Source organism: Amphiprion ocellaris, chromosome 8 (assembly GCF_022539595.1).
Source record: "Amphiprion ocellaris isolate individual 3 ecotype Okinawa chromosome 8, ASM2253959v1, whole genome shotgun sequence".
In the NCBI taxonomy this organism is placed as follows: Eukaryota; Metazoa; Chordata; class Actinopteri; family Pomacentridae; genus Amphiprion; species Amphiprion ocellaris.
The window spans coordinates 21,006,566-21,027,876 of NC_072773.1; the positions used below are offsets into that span (position 1 = coordinate 21,006,566).

The 21,311-nt window shown below is 37.7% G+C and overlaps 1 protein-coding gene and 1 long non-coding RNA gene across 3 annotated transcripts; one reads left to right on the forward strand and one right to left on the reverse strand.

The window, feature by feature from the left end:
* Window positions 1-3: 3 nt before the first annotated feature.
* Window positions 4-12,460, reverse strand: slc13a3 (solute carrier family 13 member 3). Of its 2 annotated transcripts, none has more exons than XM_023275626.3 (13): window positions 12,249-12,460; window positions 10,753-11,018; window positions 10,188-10,366; window positions 9,329-9,398; window positions 8,773-8,952; window positions 8,564-8,689; window positions 8,308-8,400; window positions 8,100-8,204; window positions 7,899-7,996; window positions 5,536-5,648; window positions 2,656-2,817; window positions 878-1,015; window positions 4-786 (listed from the first exon to the last, which is right to left on the reverse strand). In XM_023275626.3, the coding sequence occupies exons 1-13, from the start codon at window positions 12,354-12,356 to the stop codon at window positions 610-612; spliced, it is 1,815 nt and encodes a 604-aa protein (XP_023131394.1). In that variant the 5' UTR covers window positions 12,357-12,460; the 3' UTR covers window positions 4-609. The 2 variants fall into 2 exon arrangements, with proteins under 2 accessions (XP_023131394.1, XP_054869259.1); XM_055013284.1 differs by having other exon boundaries at window positions 10,753-10,966; window positions 12,249-12,379.
* Window positions 12,461-13,901: 1,441 nt separating this feature from the next.
* On the forward strand, window positions 13,902-14,948 carry LOC129349561 (uncharacterized). Its single transcript, XR_008602615.1, has 2 exons — window positions 13,902-14,613; window positions 14,728-14,948. It is a non-coding gene; the product is annotated as an uncharacterized LOC129349561 (long non-coding RNA).
* Window positions 14,949-21,311: the final 6,363 nt, after the last annotated feature.

Sequence of the window (21,311 nt, forward strand, 5' to 3'; positions counted from 1 at the left end):
ATGTACTAAATCATCATCAACAAATGTATTTGTATCAGTAGTTACATGAATGTAGATCTCTATGTAACAAAATTTACACATTCATTAGTCAGGATTCACAGCTTAGACAAGATTTAAAATATTGTTTCTGTGTTATGGCTTTAGTGATGAAAGCGCCATAGACTACACAAACAAGTAACATAATCTCTTAGTGATTTTAGCCAAAATACATATTTTAAAAGAGTTATACACAATCATGTCTCTCACTTTTCCAGCAAAGTTCAGCCTAGTAGCAACACAAACGGCACAATCTTCAATACGACTGGAGTTTTACAAATATAAAACCCTCTTTAGACCTGTTGAGTTAAAATGTGAAATAATGGAGCAGATTTGAACCTACAGCATCATCTTTAACTTGGTAAAATGCTTCACAGTATAAAATCTTAACTTCCAAGAGCCTAAAACAGACCCATATATGTATAATGAACTTACAAGCATTATAACAAGTAACAGCTCCCAGAGCATTTTGTCATTTTAGTGACAGTAGATGTCTACAGACAGACTTTTGTCCCTGTTTAGTCTTAGATCTTTATATAATCTTCTGATACTTGTGTGAAACTGCATTTGCGATCAGAGTGTAGCATTAAATGACTGAACAGGTGACACATCAGTAATAAGAGCAGACTTGTTAATCGGTTGAGCCCACTCTGGGTAAGTGTTCAAGTTAAACATGGCGACGCCCCAAGTGTTCATGGCCAGAGAGACGGAGAGGACACCCAGCATGTTCATGACAATGCCAGTTCTCACCTGAGAAATTAGGGAGAGAAAACACGAGGTTATCTGATCATGAACTGTAAATTATCTACAGCATGTTTCAGAGCAGATACGTGGATCTTACCATGTCTTTGACCATGAGATGTCCCGATGCGAAGGCGATGGAGTTGGGCGGAGTGGATACTGGCAGCATGAAGGCATAAGAACATCCTACTGTGGCAGGTATCATGAAGTACAGAGGGTTCACGGACGCATGCATAGCCTGCAGGGACGAACACAAAAACACGCTGAGGATATTCACACCAGGTCAGCATAAGACATCGATATGTTCTGCTATTGTAGGGTCTTAACCGTGATTATTCAATCAGTCACATAGATTTGTAACATTAATCTTATTTTCCTAGTAGACTCACAATCTGTATTATCATTATTAAAGTGCAATCGATCTGTTTACTCTTACTTCAGTTCATTTTCTGTTAATCATTCTTTTTATTAGTATTGGTACACAGTTTACATCTTGTACTTATTTTATTTTTCTTATTAATTTCAATTCTTATTTTTTCTAGACCATTCACACACACTTTTAGAAACTTGTATTTGGTACTTTGTATTTTGTAGTTTGTATTCTTTGTTATTTCTATCTTACTACTAACCTATATGTAATTGTGTATAATCCACTAACCTTTGTTTATTGTTTGTTGTACTCTGGCAAAATAATTTCCTCCGGGATGAATAAAGTAGATCTTATCTTTTTTTCTCTGCTGGAAAGCGCTTTGGGTCAGCGCCTGTTAAATGTGTTAAATGTTCTACATAAATAACAGTGACTTGACTTGACAAGACAATAACTACTATTTTATTCAGTCAGTTATGAACCAAAGAATTGGACAAATTGGTAATCTGATGATGGTGCACCATGAAAAGTTAAAGGATCACCACAGTTTTTATAATTCACTGAGAGGGGGATGGTTGTAGGAAACTACACAAGTGTTGTTTACACTTCAAATCACAAATATCTGCAGCACTTCATAGTTGTGCAACAGGACAATTTAAATGATTATTTAGGTCATAACTGTCTTCTAAGGACAATAAATGTCTGTATGAAATTTTACGGCAACCTATTCAATCTGGGTTAAAACAACCGGAAGTATGTGGACGGATCCACATCAGTAGAGCTACAGTTAGAGAGAAAATGTTTTGGTTTTTTTGGTCAATGTCGCTCAAAGTCCAAAAAGAAAAGTCTTCCGAGATTTGGACTGAGTACATTAAACCAGCAGTATGTCTTGTTTTAATTGTGCATAATTCTATGTGAATCTACTTGCTGCAATAGTGACACTATGTAAATGTGAAATGAATGCTTTTCCAAACTAAAAATATCTAAATATTTTTTGCAATATGGGTGAGCTGACCCTTCAAGTAAAATCCATTAACCTTCTGTACATACGGTAAGAATTTTTGTTGCACTGCAAAGTGCAAAAGCCTCACATAATGATTTCCAACACGAGCAGTTAATGTCCAACAGACTACAATCATAAAAGCATTCATTGCACAAGTTTAACAAGCCTTCTAAGAACCTGTGCGACCTAAAACATGAGGTCAGCAGCACACCTTGTTCACCGTTCATTAGTTTCCAATGCTTTATCTTTTAACAGTTGTCACCTTTGCCACATGTATTGATGGAGTTACTGGTCAAACTTAAGTGTAATTTAGATTCATCAATGCAGGAAGTTCCATTAAGTATTTCAATTAATGAATATTTATTGTCCATCCAAAGTGTGGAAGAGTAATTTACTTGCTTTACTCTGTGAGAAATATTAAGTCCTTTGTGTCATAGGAACACATACAGTATCTAAGAGAAGTCTAATCCTCTACATGTTGTATGTTTAAGTTGAAGACCAGGCTTACCATCTCAGCAATGACAGGTAAAAATATGATAATCGTGGCAGTGTTGCTGGCGAACTCAGTGAAACAGGCGAGGAAAGCAGTGATCAGCATCACAGCTGCACCAGGAGGGACCTCGGCCAAAGGCTGGAGGTGGCCTCCGATCCAGGAGGCGAGTCCAGACTCCTGCCGAAGCCACGAGATCGAGGGTTAAGGGTCAAAGATCAAATCATAACATAATAAACCAAAGTGGAAAGTGGAACCAAACAAAGCAGAGCAGCACTGAGTCAACAGGAAACAGCAGAGACACATTTTATAACATGAACTCATCAATGTGAGCTTTTAGAGACACCAATGGAGGGAAATAAGGAAACATTAGTAAACAAACTAAATCATTCTTCATCATTTTGTACTGAAAGTTCTACAACAATATTGATAAAATGCTCAGAGCTGTATATAAAATCACCCAGTTGGGATAAAGTGAAAAGACCACCTCAGAATCAGCTGTTTTTTATGCACAATAACTTTAGCATATTTAATGATGCCATGCAAAGTCTCACCTTTATACTACAAATATTTTATAAGCTGCAGGTCCTTGGAGGATATAGGAGTGGGCTGAAATCTCATTCTTTTCAATTAGCATATTTTTTTCAGCTTTTTTGACCACCATAACTTCATAAGCAGAGGAGATAGACACCTGCAACCAAATCAATTTTATATCCACTCCTGGTGTCACAATTGCACAATTGTTTCTATAACCAACCTAATTATTATGGGATATATCAAAGCTTCAATAGCAAAACTGGGTACACTTCCAAAGTCACATTACCACGTGAAATAATTGGTTGGTTAAAGCAAGTTGTAGCATCAAGACGGTCTCATTTTTATAAGAATTTTGTGATATAGTAATATGTCATATGTCATAGATATGAAATGCAGATACAACATTTCCATATTTTATATGATATTTTGGATAAATCACATCGATCAAACCAGTTTGCAGGATTCAGTTTTTGCTTGAGAGTCTTTCAAATTCTCCTCCGATGGTGTTCAGTTCCTGTTCTGTTAGTTTGTGTCGGCCTCTTAGATGTTTTGTCGCAGTGCTTGCTGGGTGTTGGCTTTCTTTAGTTATATTCCCAGACTGACTTTATGGCACCAGCTTAGCTTCATGTGTGATAAGCAGTTGGGAGCCTTAGTTTTATTGATATTATGATAATCAAGATGGGGCATATTTCTCATGAATGATATTAGCACAAGGTGGCGGGTAAACGTGTAAAACCACACCTGTATACTGCTCATTCACTGGGCATTAACATGGTTTTAATTCTTTGAGTAAACACAATCCCAAATTTTACATATTGTGAGTGTCAAAATGTGCTGGTTAGCTTAGCGTAGCATAAGACTTAACACTGGGTAAGCAGCTAGCATGGCACTGTGAAAATGTAAAAAAAACACAAAAACATCCCTAAGGCTCACTAATTAAGACGATGTAAATTCTTTGTTTAACCTAAACAAAAACTAAAGTGTAGTTGGAGTTTTGTGGAGGTTTATATCAGCCAAGTCTCTCCACTCTGCAGCCATTCTGAGCAGTTATTTCAGGCTACCAAAACCAGCATCCTTCCTCAGTGAATAGAGGAGGAGTCATGACTGCAGTTACAATGGTCACTAGGATGCAAAAACTGCATGTAAAACTGCTTCAATAGTTTGGTCACTTTGCCCTAAAACCATGTTTGAAAAAAGTTTTTCTCCACAGGTTCTACTTCTATTACTACAGTTACTCACCACCGTGTTTGTATCACTGCAACAACACGATTGGCTGGATGTTTCCTGGTTCTGCTGTTAAAGAGCAGATGATTGGCTCTTTCAGGAGAGGGATGGGATGTATCTTACAACTGCCATTTTTGTTTTGCTAAATTCTCCCATAGATTTCTATTCAGAATTTTTAGTGGAGACACAAATTTAAATGGACTTTGTTGCAAATGTTGTGAATGCAAATAAAGTTTCCTGTCATTCACTGACAGAAGCAAATAAACTAGGCGTATGCTGTCAGAATGTGGAGATCTAAGCTACGTTACACATGGCTAAAGAAGCCAGACATAAAGTAAGGCTTTACCAAAATAAGAAACAAACTAAACATTGTCCACCTACAAGAGAAAAATGGAGAGAAGTCTTCAGGAAATGTTTTCAGTTGAACAAGTTGTAATTATTCTTTCATGCATGCTGGTCAAGGCCATATTTCACACTATCTGGAGGCAAAGACAACGAAGGAAACGCACAGGCGTGAATGGTCATGTAAGTTAAATGTTTTCTCTGTTAGATATTATTACTCCACCAAGGAATGCAGCAGAGTTTTGTGGCGATTGGCATATGTTTGTTTGTTAATCTGTCCTGTCGTCTGTGAAGAACATTACTCAAAAATGGAATAACGGATTTGGATGAAATTTTCAGGCAAGGTCAGAAATGACACAAGGACCAAGTGATTAAATTTTGGCAGTGATGCAGCTTATAGTCTGGATCCACAGATTTGTTACTGTTTCCATTCACTACTTCTAGTTTACGATACTTTAGCAAAGCGTTATGGATGGTCATTACATCTCTTTCTTGACTACTAGAGGAGACTGAAAGCCATTACCAGATAGACGCTGTAATGGTGTTGACATTCTACTCAAACTCTCAGCAAGAAAGCAAATAAGCAAAAAAAGCAAAGTCCAGAAACATCAAACATGAGAGACAATGTCCATACATCAGTCATCCTGCTCACTGTCATCCTCAGTGCTTTAGTAGAAAACAACTGGACTTCTTTTTGGTTGTTCAAGACATTTTCACCTCTAAGGAAGTCCAGTTATTTTCCTGCTGGAGCACTTAGGATCAGAGAGCATCTTCAGTTTTCACTCGTGTCTTTACCTCACAGGCTTTGGCCATAGCGAAGCCTCCTCCCAGCAGCAGAATGATGTTCCAGGGAACAGAGTCCTGGGCTTTTTTCCACGACAGCAGAGGGACATAAGGAGTGTTTGAAGCTGCAGAAAAATGTCAGAAGAAACAAATAACAGCTTTTAATAAACTGCGTCACAGATCATTTGAAGTTTTTTCTATTTTAATTCAAGAATTCAATATTATATGTGGCAAAATATAAGTCAATTTAAATCAATGATGGTTTAGAATTCTTAAAGTATCATCTAGATTTATTGGTATTACTGGGATTAAACCTCTTCAGTGGTAGTTCAGAACTGCTCTTTAGTATAAACAATGTCTTTTAATTTAACTCTTGTGAATAAAGTGTGGGTATGTTCACAGCTTAGATTCATTTTCAAAACATTCAGCATAATAGCAGAAATGTGAGCTTAAATTGAGACACTATAAGGTACTTTTGGCCGTTGAGATACAATTATATCTTAGCATTTTATACTAAATATTGAATTTGTAATTTACTGTGGTGCGATGTTTTTGAACTTGTGTATTCATTTATTATATGTTCTGCTTTTTAAGCTCATCCTACACTCTGTTAGACAGTACAGTCAGATTTTATTCTCTTTCTTTCTAGAATCTGACCCACACTGAGTGGGACAAATGATTTGCTTTTGTTGCTGGCATCCAGTGGTTTATTTGACCAGCTGAACATAATATCCAGAGTCACACACACACACACACACACACACGTGCCTCATGTCTTCAACACACCAAACACGTGCATGTAGTTTGTTCTTAGACAAACACACACACACATTTATGTTACAGAGATTTGCTTCGTGTCCCCAAAATGTAGGTGAGCCCCGTAATGTGTCGCCAGATCTGTTTCTGCAACATGAATAATACAAAATACACGTCCTCACACACACATAAACAAAAAGGCCAAAGTGTGACAACATAACTTTGAGAGATTATTCTAATCACGGAAACAGAGAAACTTCAGTCTCATTTCCAGACGGGAAATTTACTCAGACTCTCTAATCTACATTATTAACATTCCTCAGCTTACTTTCTGTATTTTGCAATGGCTGTTCTAGAGACATGGTGTTCATGAATTCCTCACAAATATCAGTTTTTAGATATTAACCTTTGACTTTGCCTGATCCCAGCCTATGGTGCACCTCAAGCCTGTTTATTTACATTTAGTTATATATCAGAGTAATTAAAATCATTGGAAATAACATAGATATTGAAATAGGAGCACAATACTGTAAAAAATACTTTTAAAAACAGTTTTAAATGTAATTTTATAAACTATTTGCCGTTATTTAATGGTTTACCTGCTGATGTAAATTACAGCTAATAACTTGTAAAATTGCAGACAAAATGTCAATTTTCTAGGTAACTGGAAAAAAAACAGGCCAAAACTGTAAATAACTTCTACATCTGAAATCTGTATTTTAACAAATGTTTTTTTTTGGTTTTTTTTTTTAAATTCTAAAATTTGACTGGATTAAAATATGAAAAATATCATTATTTGATGGATATTTGACATTATTTTTAAGAAAATATGCATAGTCAGGATTAAAAATGGTAAATACAGTTATTGACTGTTTAACTGTTTTTAAGATTTTCCTGGTAACATTTTCTGGAGATAATATTTAGCAAAATTACAGAATAAAGTATCAATTTATATGTTGATGTTTAAAATGAGGACAAAACTGTATATAATATTCACAACAAAAATCAGTTTTTACAGAAAATCCTTTGTTCTTAAATAATGTGTGGACATAAAATTATACTTATATGTTTTACTGAATTTATATCAGCAAAGAATTATTATTGCACTGTATTGCCATTATTTGAACGAAAAAAGAAATATGTATATTAGGGAGTGAAAATTTGCAAACTATTATTTTACAGATTTTACCTGTCGTGTTTAATTAAAGATAACAAATAATAAACTTGCAAAATAAAGTATTAATTTACATGTTGACAGTAAATAAACAAAACAAACAAACAAAATAACAACTTCAGGCCACTGCACATAATGGTTACATCAAAAATTAGTATTTTCACAAATAATATTTTTTGCTGAATAATATGTGATCATAAAATGACGCAATTTTAATGTATTTAAATCTGCTAAAAATATATCTATGATTATTTGACAGATAATTGCCATTTTTTAATTTTAGTTATTTATATAATATTACAATAATTCACCATTTCTTCCTTTATTTTTCCAACACATTGGCTACTACATTTTCACCATTTTTTGTGGGATTTATTATTATTAATATTATTTTTTATTATTATAGTGTAGTAAATGAAATGGTAATAGATAAGTTGTTACTGACCTTGAGGGTCGAACCACCATCTGAAAGAAGGTTTTTGTGAAGGGAAGAAGAACAATATCGACACGATGATCACTCCAGTGACTGCATCTGAGACGTACCTGCAGGACAACAGGAAGTAAACAAAACCCATAATTGAGAGGCATCTCAATTTTAAATAAATGATATGAAAGCTAATATAACAAGCAAGTGTGCATTTCTTACCCCTTTTTAAAAAACACGGACCAGCCAGTGACAAATTTTGGATCTCTTGTAAACAGAAGGATGGCAAAAATCACAAAAAAGAAAGAGATGGCTCCTTCTGCAAAACTGAAATCAAGCACGCAGAGTAAAGTGAGTTAAAGAAATCTGACAGAAACGTACTGATTCAGCATCCATTGCATGAGATTTGAAGACATACACAAGTCCTCACTTTAAGGGCCCTAGTTTTCTGTAATCCTCCTCTATGAGAGCCTTGGCTCTGGCCTCTGCTTGGGCTCTCCAGTCATGTTTTGCAAAGCACAGTCTGAAAAATAAAGAGATGCTGTAGACAAAGTTTGGAACCTCATATTGATGCTCTATAAAATTATTTATTTTCATATAAAAACGGTACTAATGACAGAACCTGACTGTATGCATCTCCTAATGCTCATAATATCAGTTTAACACGATAACATACAGAACTTTACCTTGTATTTAATCCACCATAGAGGAATGAGATCCACAGCCATGCCAAAAACAGGAAGACAAGCATGAGCGGGAAAGCGAATGCAAACCAGGAGCCAAAATTGATGAGATCGCAGTCTGGGAAGTAGCTGTGAAGGAGAAAATGATTGCAGAAAATGATTGTTTTCATGTAGCAGAGTCAGTTTAAATGCTGTACAAAATGAAAAGCTACCTTTTCAGCTGTCCAATCAGGATGAGGTTTGGTGCGGTGCCCGTCAGCGTGGCGGTTCCTCCGATGCTGGCTGCGTAGGGAATACAGATCAGGAATCCTTTCCACACCTTCAGCTGATACTCCGACTCTGATCGGATCTCCTCAGCTGTCCTCAGGTCGGTCTGCTCGGCTGCATCCGTCCTTTAGAAGCATCAGGAGTTCATAGATCTCAGGATGGATATCGCTCTCATGTGTGAGTGATAAATATGAAGCTACAGACTGTTAGCTTAGCTTAGCAGAGAGACTGGAAAAGATGAAGCCCAGTTCTGTCTAAAAGTAACAAACTCCACCTAACAGCACCGATTACACCTTCTTATCTCAGTTGTTGAATTCTGCACAAAAACAGAAGAGTAAGTAGGACAGTTGTGCTTTCAGGTAGGGTTATTTACTAGACTATTTCTTGGGTTTGTTGCCTTTAAACAGCCTGTTTCCAGACTTTAATTGATGCTAACTGTCTCCAGTTTGTATATGAAAGTCATGAATTTCATTTTCTACCAAAATATCTGTTTGTTCTTACCCGTCTATTGACAGTACTTGTTTTTCCGAGGGTACTGAGGGCAGTGAATGCAGCTTTACAGAGGACTGGCCTGAAAGAAATTAAAACAAAGAGTATGTGTGAGGTTCAAGAAAACTAGAAAACACGTGATCGCCACAGAGTATAAACATGAGAGATGTTATGAGTTAAACCTTATTCAAGGGGTTGTACTGTTGATATATTTAATATATGACTTCAGTCAGGAAGACAGCATTAATCAATTACTACTTTAAGATAGACAAACTTTGTGTCTGGAGACTCTGTTATGGAAAGACTGCACAAAGTTCACATATTAGATTACATATTAAGGCTCAACCTGACAAGGTTAAAGCAACATAACAAACGTCTTCACTGTCTGTGTACACATCTTTTATAAAGAGACAGTAAAAAGTTATAAACATATATTTATTGGAGTTTTTGTGGACCAAACTGTAAGGATTAGTATCTTGTTACTTTTTTAAAGCTTTAGCAGATACAAAGTGGCATAATGACTGGTTAGGAGTTTCTCTCCATTAAAAGAAAATTTGTCCAATATTCATTCCTTTCCAAAACATTTATAGGAAAAACTTCATCTTTTTAGCAGAAAAATGATTTAAAAATCTTTTGCAGATCTTTTTTGAGCTCTTGTAAGGGCTATGAAATGAGTGAGTACAAAAACTAATTTTTGACTAGAAACCCAAAATAATCAGTTAAAAGATGCTTAAAATAACTGCTTAAGCATTTCAAACAGACTTTCTTCAATTGTAATACAAAAAATATTATTTAAAGCAGCTTTCCGTTAAGACACTAGGCAGGTAGTGTCCCAGGGTTTCAGGGAAAACTGTAAGAGCAGACAATGTACCGTTTATTACGCTGCTCTCGTGATCCTCGGGGGATTTGGACTTTAGTTTCAGGGTCTCCAGGTCGCCAAACAGGCTCTCCAAGATGGCATTCGCAATGGGGAGCATCATGGCTGTTGTGGCCGTGTTGCTGAGCCACATGGACAGGAAGGACGAGGTGAGCATCATGCCCAGTATCAGCCTGTGAAAACAATTCAGTCCACATTCTCAGATCAGTGCAGTGTCTTTGGCCCTCAGGCCGAAACCTGTGGCGACTGATGAAGGTATGCAGAACTTTAGATGCTTCGATTCTTATCCATCAATCAGCTGTAGGATTTCCTAAAACAAGCGGGTATTACAGGTTTTAGCAAAACTTACCCAAACTGGGGTGAATGGGGCATTTGTTTTTGTTTTGGGACAACAACAGAGCTTCATGACACACAGTTTGTATTAACAGATATTTGGTGACACTTCTTTTTAATCAGATTAGATTGATTGCTGGTTTTGTTTTCTTGATGAGTTTCACTAAAACTGAGATAAATACAGAATCATCCTTTGCACCGTCTTCCAGTAAAGCTGTTTTCTCACCAGGCTGGTTTTACTCCGACAATAGTGAGCACCTTCAGGGCTATTCTGCGATGCAGGCCCCACTCCTCAATGGAGGACGCCATCACGAGGCCGCTGAGGAAGAGAAAGTTGGTCTCGAGGAAGTACTGAGGGCAGACTTTTTTGGATGGAAGGATTCCCAGTGTCGGGAAGAGGCAGACTGGAAGCATCGCTGTAACAGCCAGAGGAAGGGCCTCTGTACACCAAAACATAGCCATCAGCACCACCACGTAAAGACATTTTCCCTCCTAAAAGATGAGCGACACGTGATCGTTAATGCTCGGCCAACTTCAACAACAACAAAAATGTTTGACACGAATAAAAGAAAGCAATGGAATGAGGAGTGTGTTACACAGGTGGTGCATTGTTTGGTTTTGTGGATGTCAGTGGTAAAACAGAGGGAATGTGTCTGAGTGTCTGCGCAGGAGCAGTTTGAGGATAAAAGAAAATGCAGGCTATACACTTGACCCTCCTGTTGTCCTCATTTACAGGCACCAAAAAATATTGTTTCCTTCTCTGACAAAAATTCTGCAAAAAAAATTCCCCAAATTTCTGAAAATTTGCAAAACCTTCAGGAAGAAAATTTTAATAAATCCTTAAAAGTTTCCCTTAAAAATTTTATTTAAAAAAAATCCCACAAGTTTGGCAAGAAAATTTTTGTAAATATGTTCAAAAAATGAGTAAAAATCTTCAGAAAAAATCCTAAAAATATCTTAAGTGATTACATATATTTCAGTCCATTTTCTTCAAGAACATCCACAAAAAATCAACCAAAATCCAGCAAAATTCGCTGGATGTTGGTTGATTTTTTTGTGAATGTTCTTAAGAAACATTTTTAGCATTTCTTTTTTTCCACCAAAAAATGTTCAAAGATTTCCCAAAAAATTTTGAAAATGTGGACATCAGAAGTTTCACTGCAAAAAAAAATAAAAAATTTCCACACTTTCAAACTTTAAACCGGATCAATTTTGACCCACAGGACAACACGACGGTTACACAACCAGTTAAACATAAAAATATATTTTTTAAAATTAATATTTAAGATTGGCGGTATTCAGTCAAGAGCTGGGCTAAGCATCTGATTCATTGTTTGTCCACAAATAATCAACATGTTCCCAATTAGAACATTCAAGATCCCATGAGAATGTGTTTAATGTTTGCTTTTGCTCAACTAAAACTCTGAAAGATGTTCAGACTACAGCAAATCTGAGAAGCTGGAACCTGATTACTTTTGGCGTTTTTGTCACAGTTTTTCCTTGAAATGACTTAGACGATTATCAGATGAGATTAGCTCCAACTGAAACATTTTTTTACGCCCTGAGACACATAAATGCCCAGCTTGAGCTCTTGTTTTAAATCCATACAGGATGGGACATTCGTGTTTTGGCCTCGGTGTGACCGAATTAACGCGATTCAGCTGCTATTCCTGGAACGCGGTTGACGCGTAAAGACGCACACGGAGCGTAAAAACCACTCACCTTCTCCGGCAGAGAAAAAAGTAAAGGCAGGAACACGAGTGGAGTGAGCAGCAGGATCAGCTGTTTGTGGACGCACCACAGCTTCTTGGACACAACCGACAGTTTCATCTCCAGACTGGAGTTGTGGGTCCTTTCAGGGAGAATGAGCTCCAGACTGGTGAGAGGCAGCACTTTGAAGGCAGAGAGTCCAGAGAAGATTAACTAACGCTCTGCTACAGGTTAACTCCTCCTGTGGTTTGGAAAGAATAGACGACTTTCTGTCAGGTTTCCACCCAGCAGACCTCTCCCAGGACTGAGGCACCTTCAGAGGCAGAGAGGTGGATTCAGACATCTGGAGGACTGGCTGTAGATTCTTGTGGGAATGTAAATGAATAAAGTGCTACTAAGTTAGTACATGTTGATACTGATGTCAACACACAGTCGTTGTTAAAAATAACAACTAGTAAAATCACAGAAAAAAAGTATGAATATAAACATGCCAATAAAAAACACAAAAAAGGCCAAAACTTAAAATAATGTCCTCTGTAAAAAATCTGTATTTTTTTATTTTACACTGTTAGACCATAAAATTAACGTTTATTTTATTTAAATCTGAATTATTTTACAGACATTTCCTATTATTAGAAAGAAAATAATATGCATATAAACATTTTTTTTAAAAAAAATATAAACTTATTTTACAGATCTTCCCTGTTTTAAAACCAATTACAAATAATAACTCATAAAATAACAGAATAACCTAATGCAATAATAACTTGCATGACAACTGTAAAGTCAATCAGTCAATAAATAAAATAAAAACAGTTCAAAATTCTACATAATACCCATATCCAAAATCTGCATTTTTACAAATAATAAGTAATTCTTTTGCAACGTGTGATCATAAAGGACACTTTTTTTACTGCATTTAAATCACTTAAAAACTTTATTTTTGTGATATTTGCCACCAGTTTTTTTATTTTAAATTTTTACGGTTTTTAACATAATTTTCTGGCACTCTTGCTGCAGATTTTTTTATTTTTATTTTTACAGTGTACAGAAAGATCAGAAATGAAATCTAATAATTACCCATGCATAATTTTAGTAATTTTCCTGGAATTAATTAAAAATATTATTTCAGTAACAGTCCTAAAGGAATTTAAAGACATTCAGTATCGGTCCATAACTTACTCACGCATAACACACGCCTGTGCTCAGCGCAAGGTCCTTTTGTTTGTTGGACATCTTTATTTAATGGCCACAATCTATGTTGCTGTGATTTCTGATCCTCAATAACTAATAAACAAATGCTGCATTTCTGACAACGTCATATGGGGGAATGAACAGCCTTGGCGGAGTACCGTGCTCTCCGAGTGCTTTTCTCGTTTGTATAGCACCAATTACAATTTATGGTCTCGAGACGCTTTACAGAACCCAAATGGCCTGAACCCCCAGCGACAGTGGCAAACCCCCCCCCAAAAAACTCCCTTTTAACAGGAAGAAACCTTCAGCAGAACCCGGCTCATATGGGGGGACCCATCTGCCGCTGGCCAATTTTAAAGATTTAAATACAGCAAAAAAAAAGTTCAGTTGTAAAAAAAAAAAAAAAAAAAAAAAAATTACCATCATTTGTGAAGGTAAAGATTTCTTATGTGGACATTATTTACAGTTTTGACGTGTATTTTTTATTTTTATTTTTTTACAGTTTATTTGCAAATGAATGCTTTCACACACACAATCTTTTTCATTTTTTACAGTGTATCAGGCCTTAGTGGTAACAAGCAGCCATAAACGAAGCCTGTTTTTGAGTGAAGAGGGACTTTACAGGGTATTTCTGGTTCTTTTCAACCTGATGTGTTTCCATTAATGTGACTATCGTGGCTGTGTGAGACCTGATTTTGAGCTACAGATTCAACCTTTGAAGATCATTTAAGTCCTCTGTGTCCTAATAACAAAGAGATGTTGTAAAGGTCAGGAAAGGTTGAAAACTGCACCGTTTGCTGAAAGTCAAAGATTCCTAGTGGCTCTTAAGCCGCGATTCCACAAGCATCTACTCGGCGCGGTACGGTTCGCCACTATTGTATCTGACTCGGCTCTCGGTTTAGTTGTTTTTCCATATAGCCTCATCGTGGGTGGAGTCGTCATAGCGCAGCGAGCCGAAAGTCCCTTAACGTCATTTGCGTGCGACACAAACGCAACATAACGGAGACGATGGTTCACCTGCTGCTCGGTCTGTGGCTTTCTGTCAGATTCAGAGTAATAGAAGAGTCGGAGAAAGCTGAGAGCGGCGAGTCGAAACACTCAGGAGACACACAGGAGAGTTTGGGAGGCGATGCAGCAGTATCAAGCTGAAGACAAGAGGATATGAACTAGACGACATATGAGGGTAAGCTAATGCTAGTTCGCTAGCTATCGTGTATCAGTCCTGTGAACGACCCTGTAATGGCTGCAGTTTGTCGCTATTAGGTATTAAAACATGTATGCTGTGTATGTGTTTCAGATGCTCTCTGATGAGACTTCATGGGATTTACCTGAAGCAGCAGCACATGAGCCTGCAGTGGCACAAGGTGTAGAGGAGGAGGACAGAGATGTACAGGATGCACTGATGCAGTACATGTCATGCAAAAGTTATTCTTCTCGTTATACTTCCGTTTTTCTGTCCCCGGACCGCTATCGTTTTCTTTAATGCAATTCTGACAATAAACTTTTGTACCTTTTGCAGATGTGTCTGTGCTATTGTTTTATTTGTGAAGGTTAGCAAGATTACATGACAAACACCAAGACATTAAAACAGCTGTTTTAAGAATATTCCAGTTTGATAAATCAGTATTGCTTTGGTGTAATTCAGTCAACGGAATTATGAACCATAAAGGAGTTTGTGTTAAAACATGTTAAATCCCATTAAACATAAATGCATTATTAGGGAATACAGAATTGTTTGGTTCAGACTGTTGACTCGTTTCCTACCAGTGTCTTAACAGACAAAATGAAAAGTTAAGATGCAATCACATAAGTCACAAAATAGTTTATTAGTCAGCAGCAAAATCAAAACTATTTACAATGTGCAAAGTACAAACTGTGGTGGGCCTCTCCTACAGTGGAGGGCTAAAAGTAAAACTATATACAACTAAGCCCTTGTCCACACGTAGCCGGGTATCTCACAAAACGAAGATATTTTTCTACGATTCGGCCTATCATCCACACGAAAACGCAGATTTACGTCATCAAAAACGATTCTTTTTAAAAACTCCGACCAAAGTGAAGATTTGCGAATTCTCCCTTTTATGCGTCTGCATGTGGACATCAGTAACCGGGGTTTTGCGTTTCAAAACGTCACCGCCTGCGACAAAATATGTTCTTACGTCACATATGCGACCTGTGTTTACATTCGGTAACAGTATGGATGCTCTCACAAGGTTTTGGGCGCTGTTTCTTGTACAGGCGCTTTTTACTTGCTTGTTTTTACAAGCCCAGATACTGCTCCACATTCAACAACACAGGCGAAGGACGACGTTAAGGACAGTTTTTCTCCACCACCTTGCTAGGATTTGGGGAACTACTGCCACCTAAAGGTCCGGCATGCTTATGAATGTGCTGAAAAACGCACTTATGCGGTTAGGTGTAGATAAAGTTTTTTCTAAAAACGAGGTGGTGTGTACGTAAGTTTTTTTCTAGACGGAGGGGGGCAGGATATTCGGTTTTACAAAAACCCTGCTACGTGTGGACAAGGCCTCAATCTCAAGTCTCTGGGAGGTGGACTCGCTGGCTGCCCACTGCCTGCACCAGCTGCCCCAGTACACCCAGGAATGACTGGTTGAAGGCAGCATTCTGGGCCATCTCCTCCCGCTGCAAGGCCGCTTCATTCTCTCTTGCCTCGCTGAGGAGCAACCAGATGTTCTCATCATGCTGGGTGCCGGTTCCGCTCCTCAGCCTGCATCTCCACAAGCACGCTTGGAAGGTCCAATTTTCTGTTGCACCTTTTCCTCTTGCCTAGACCAAAGACAGAAAAGTGATCAGAATCAGCTTTAGTAAGTACACAACATGCAAGGAATTTGGTTTCGGCTGTTGGTGTCACACTAGGAATATGGAAGAGAATAATAAAAAATAAAGAAACTATAGAAAGAGGAACAGGAAGAAAAATGAAATAGAAAAATTAAATAAAACAATATATACAGAAATTTACAGCTAGACTGGAATAAACACATTAGCAAAATGATAATTGCTATAAACAGTAGTGCAAAAGCAGAGAATGCTGTTCATGGTGAAAAAAATGCTGTACATGTCCATTGGAATACTGACTATTGTACAGGTGTTTAGGAATGGCTCAGCTGTTTATTACAGTGATGGCAGTGGGGAAGAAACTGTTTTTGTGTCTGGTGATTTTTGTGTTCAGGGATCTGTAGCGCCTGCCAGAGGGGAGAACAGTTTATGTCCAGGGTGAGTGGGGTCTCTGATGATGTTTTCTGCAGTCCATACTATAGGCTGTAGTCTGTTTCTGTCCTGCTGTGTGGCTGATCCAGAGGTGCACAGGACAGATCGGATGACTGCAGTGTAGAACTGGATCAACAGCTCCTGTGGTAGGCCATGTCTCCTCAGCTGTTGTAGGAAATACATCCTCTGCTGAGCCTTTTTCAGGATGGAGTGGATGTTCGTCTCCCACTGCAGGTCCTGAGAGATTGTAGTCCCCAGGAGCTAGAAGGACTCCACAGCTATGATGTGATGTGTTTAGCCACCCGTCCATTGATTTTCAATCATGATCATGTCTTTGATTGTTTTACTTTAATAAATTTTTGGCACTCTTTACTTTAACTGAAGCACAAATAGTATCTCCTCCACCACAACTAAAAACAACGTGGTGTGAACTTCATTTCATCTTGTGCACATTTTGGAGTTGCTAAGAACAGCTGTGTTTTCTTATTTCTATGTATATTTTCATTCGGTTTCACAGTTACCTAGTGACTATAAGAAGAATGGTTGCAATACTACATTGCACGAGAAAGTAAATTAGAGTGACTTGCTTGTTAAGTCAATAGGAAAAAAATGGAGCTGCATGTGTTCTGTTTATGTGTCACTGTAGCTACATGTAGCTTTCATCAGGCGTTCCTGAGCTGGCATGCTGCAGTTTGCATTTACACCTGTCTGAATTCTTGGTCGCTGGTCTCGTTGTTCTGATCATGCTTGCAGGCATTTACACCTGTAGCAATAATAATAATGCGAAAATCAACCATGGTCTCTGTTTACCGTGTCTTACCGGTAATAAGACGTTGCTGTTACGTTGATGTTGACAGGGTCGGTGTCCGAGCTGGTACTGGTGTCGAAGCTGGTGCTGGAGAGGAGCCGCTGCTGGTGGTGGAGAGGAGGCAGGGGAGCTGGGGGCTCCGCGACGGAGGTGGAGTAGGCTTCGTACGTGGAAAGGATTCTTGAACACAAACACTCACCCTAAGTACACGAAAAACACGACATTGTAACTTGTGAAAAAAAATAAACCTGTACGACCACCAGCTTAGTTCGTCATGCAGACTGATGTATTAGCTTCTGAGAGCTAAACGTTAGAAACAGCAGCACGAAATACAAGCAGAGCACGGAGCTAGCGCTGATGGCTAACTAGCTAGCGCTGATGGCTAACTAGCTAGCTTATTGTCTGCTACAGGAGACAACAACGTTACTTTCTAAATATACTTGTTTGCTTAAAAGAAGCTTGCCACCAATGAGATAAATGATGTAAAAGTTTCTTGAAGTCACAAAACACTCACCATTCTTGAACGTCTCCAATAATGCAGCAGCTGAGTCTCCCTCCTGTTGCTCGTCGGTGCGGTGCCAGTAAATAGCTTCCATGAAACCTCTTCCAACACCTCCTGGTTGACCCACGCCGGCCGCTGTGGTCCTTGGTGGACCAATAGTCATTTTTGAGCTTTTTCAGCTTCTCCCTACACTGCTTCATTGTCCTCTTTATATACAGTCTACTGTATATGTGAGCGGCCATCCGCTCAGAGACCTCCTGATAAACTTTCTTCATCCAGCTCCCTCTGTATTATTTGGTCCACCACCAAAGACAGAAAAGTCTCGACCTCTTCATTCACCCACGGTACAGGTCTGGCTGTCATATTAAAATTATGAAGACAGAGAGGTCTGTGAAGAGCAATGGGCACAGTCGCTGTTTAGTTTTTTTTAAATGCCGGTTTTGTTTTAGTGCTGGAGTCGCTCTCGTGTGTCGTCACTCCCTGTCCAATCAGTGGGCTGCACTCCTGTCCAATCAGTGGCCTGCACTATGTAGACGTCACATCTCGGCTCACTTCATCTCGGTTGGAACCTCAGCCGAGGAGGTACGGAAAATCGTGCCTGATACCATGCACTAATCCATATGGAAACGCTCGCAAACAAAGACGAGCCGAGCAGCACCGCGCCGAGTAGGTGCTTGTGGAATCGCGGCTTTAGACATTATTAACTGTATGGCCTTTCCTGATTTTCCCTGAGATCACAGCACAAATGTGTTAACACCTGCAGACACCTTGAATTCATGTTATCCACAACCACATGATGCATGGCGAAAACTAGCTCAGCAGCTGCCTTCATTGTGTTGTTTATTTTGAACATTTCAACATACAAAGAAAACAACAACAAAAGACAATGAAGAAGTTGCTCAAATGGAGTGGGGAGAAGTCAAAGCTTATTTAATCCCACCCCTCCTCCTTACACAATGATTGCAAATCTATTCATTCTGCTTCTTCAAAATGCTACCATTTATAAACAATAATAATGGCAATAATACTAATAGTAATAATAATAATAATAATAATAATAATAATAATAATAATAATAATAATAATAATAATAATAATAATAATAATAATAATAATAATAACAATAATAATAATAGTATACACGATTGAGATTAAATATACACCAATATGTCTGTTTACATTCATAGAAAAGGACCTAACAGCAAAACACAGCAGAAAGAAAAGACCCGACTAAAAATATACATAAATAAATAAAGAAAACAAATTATTAAAGAAATCAATAATTATTAACAGTAACATGTTCACACCCAGTGATTGTCACACCCCCACTTCATCCCTGTATTCTGTGGAAACATGATCTTTGTATTTAGTTTCATTTAAAGAGAAAACACAAAACTTAAAGAACCGTTGTATTAGTCAGGCTGTCTCCTGAACTACACTCCATTCAGTAATCAGACGCATGTTAATCACCCTCCACAATAAAAGAACCACCTGTACTCTTTGCTCGGTTATATTTCTACTCTCGCAGTCAAGCTTTCCAACTATTTACAGGTTTGCTTCTTCATGTAAGACCTCCAACTTCCCTTGGATTTGTTGTGTTTGCTTGTTCTGTTTATTTGAATATGTTTGCCATGTGGATTGCCTATTTGTGCATGACCTTAGGCCTTGGTTACCTTTGGCCTGCTTTTGGGTCCAACGAAATGCTACTGCAACAAGAGCGCTGAAAGATTTTGTGTCAAGGTTTGTCATACTTGTCAAGTTCATTGATTTGGATTTGCCAATTGTGTTTTTTTGGTGTTTTCTTGCCATTCACCAATTTCAGACCCAGCAACACCCACTCACATCCACTTCACTAATTAGTCATCTCAGTAATTATACCACGTGTTCACCCTTTGCCAGACTGGGGTTTCTGCTGTTCTGTAGCCTATTTGTATTTTAAGATCCCTTTCTAATTCAAGAAAATTTCCTTTTACCTGCTTGTTTATGTATCAAGCTTTAATTGACAGCATCAAAACTCAATGTTAACGTGTGATTGTGTGATGGATTGGAATATCTGTAATACCAGTTGTACTATTTTTCAAATTCTGATTATTGAATTGTGACTGTTGAAGGCACCCAGTTTATATTCAGAGTTCATTCTGATTTCATTAATGTTAGTCAGTTGCAGCGGTCTTAGTACAGTAATTGTCATTCAGTTATACCTTATGTCCAAGATACTATTGTAACAGCAGTTACCGGAGGGCTCCAGCAGGGGGAGTTTCAATTTGTTGCGCAAGCTTTTTTTTTTTTTTTTTTTTTAATCTTTTATTTTCATTTCAACAAAGCGTCACATGTTAATTACATTGCATTTTAGAGATTTACATTTCACTAAACATACATAAAACACAAAGAACAGCAAATAGAAATACAATAACATAAATAAATAAAAATAAGGGGTCTGCTAGGATGGGGTAATAAATTTGTATTTTTCTAAGATTCTTAATGCTTTTATCAATTTTTTATTCATTTGATTTAATTTTTCAATAGTTTTTAGGTAACTTTGGAAATCTGTAGTTTCAAATACATAAAAGGAGGGTAATTTCTTTAGCCAAATGTTGCGCAAGCTTACGGTACACTCCACTGCTCCTCTCAGTCATTACACACATGGCCGAGGAAAGTTTGTCCGTGCATTCTTTACTCATTACTCCCCTTTTCAGGTATGAACCCCTCAAAATTAAGAGTTATTGTTTACAAGAGTGTTGGCTGAATGTACAGACATTCCCAGGAGACGTAGCTTTCTTCAACCCCAGAGTTGTAGTTGAGTCTGAATTTTGGAAGATTCTGAAAGCAAAGTCATCACTGCATTAAATGTTTTTCAGAGCTGGGACAGCAGATAATGAAGAGGTGAATGTAAGAGCTCTGCAAGGCCGGTAAGAAATCACAATCCATCCAGTGTGCTGCTATCTTCTTCTTAATGCTGCAGCCTTGTGACAGATGCATCACGCAGCCTCAAGATAAACTGCTGCTTATCACTGCTACACAGTTGATGTTCTACCACACGTCTCTAAAATCTTAAAACACAACAAATCATTTCATGTAACTGCCTAAATTCTATTAAAGATTGTATGGCTGATAATGCTTCTGCAGCTAAATGCTTATAAAACAGGTCCTTCGATGCTCTTAGCGGTCCTTTGTTTATTCTCTGCATCAGATAAGTTGTTCTCAAAACTAAAGGAGGAAAATAATGTGAATATAACATAAGTAGGAGACAGATTATGGAATGAATTACTGATATCTATTTTTATTTGTTGTTAATACATAATGTAAAAATACACAATAATTGTATTATAGCTTTGAATGTAGC

Bases quoted from the DNA above. Each gene is read 5' to 3' on its own strand.
- slc13a3 (XM_023275626.3), bottom strand. From the start codon at position 12,356: ATGAAACTGTCGGTTGTGTCCAAGAAGCTGTGGTGCGTCCACAAACAG. The intron at 10,367-10,752 runs GTGAGAAAACAG...TTGTTTTCACAG, and splicing joins GTCGGAGTAAAACCAGCCTG to GCTGATACTGGGCATGATGC. The intron at 8,690-8,772 runs GTAGCTTTTCAT...TCTCCTTCACAG, and splicing joins CTGATTGGACAGCTGAAAAG to CTACTTCCCAGACTGCGATC.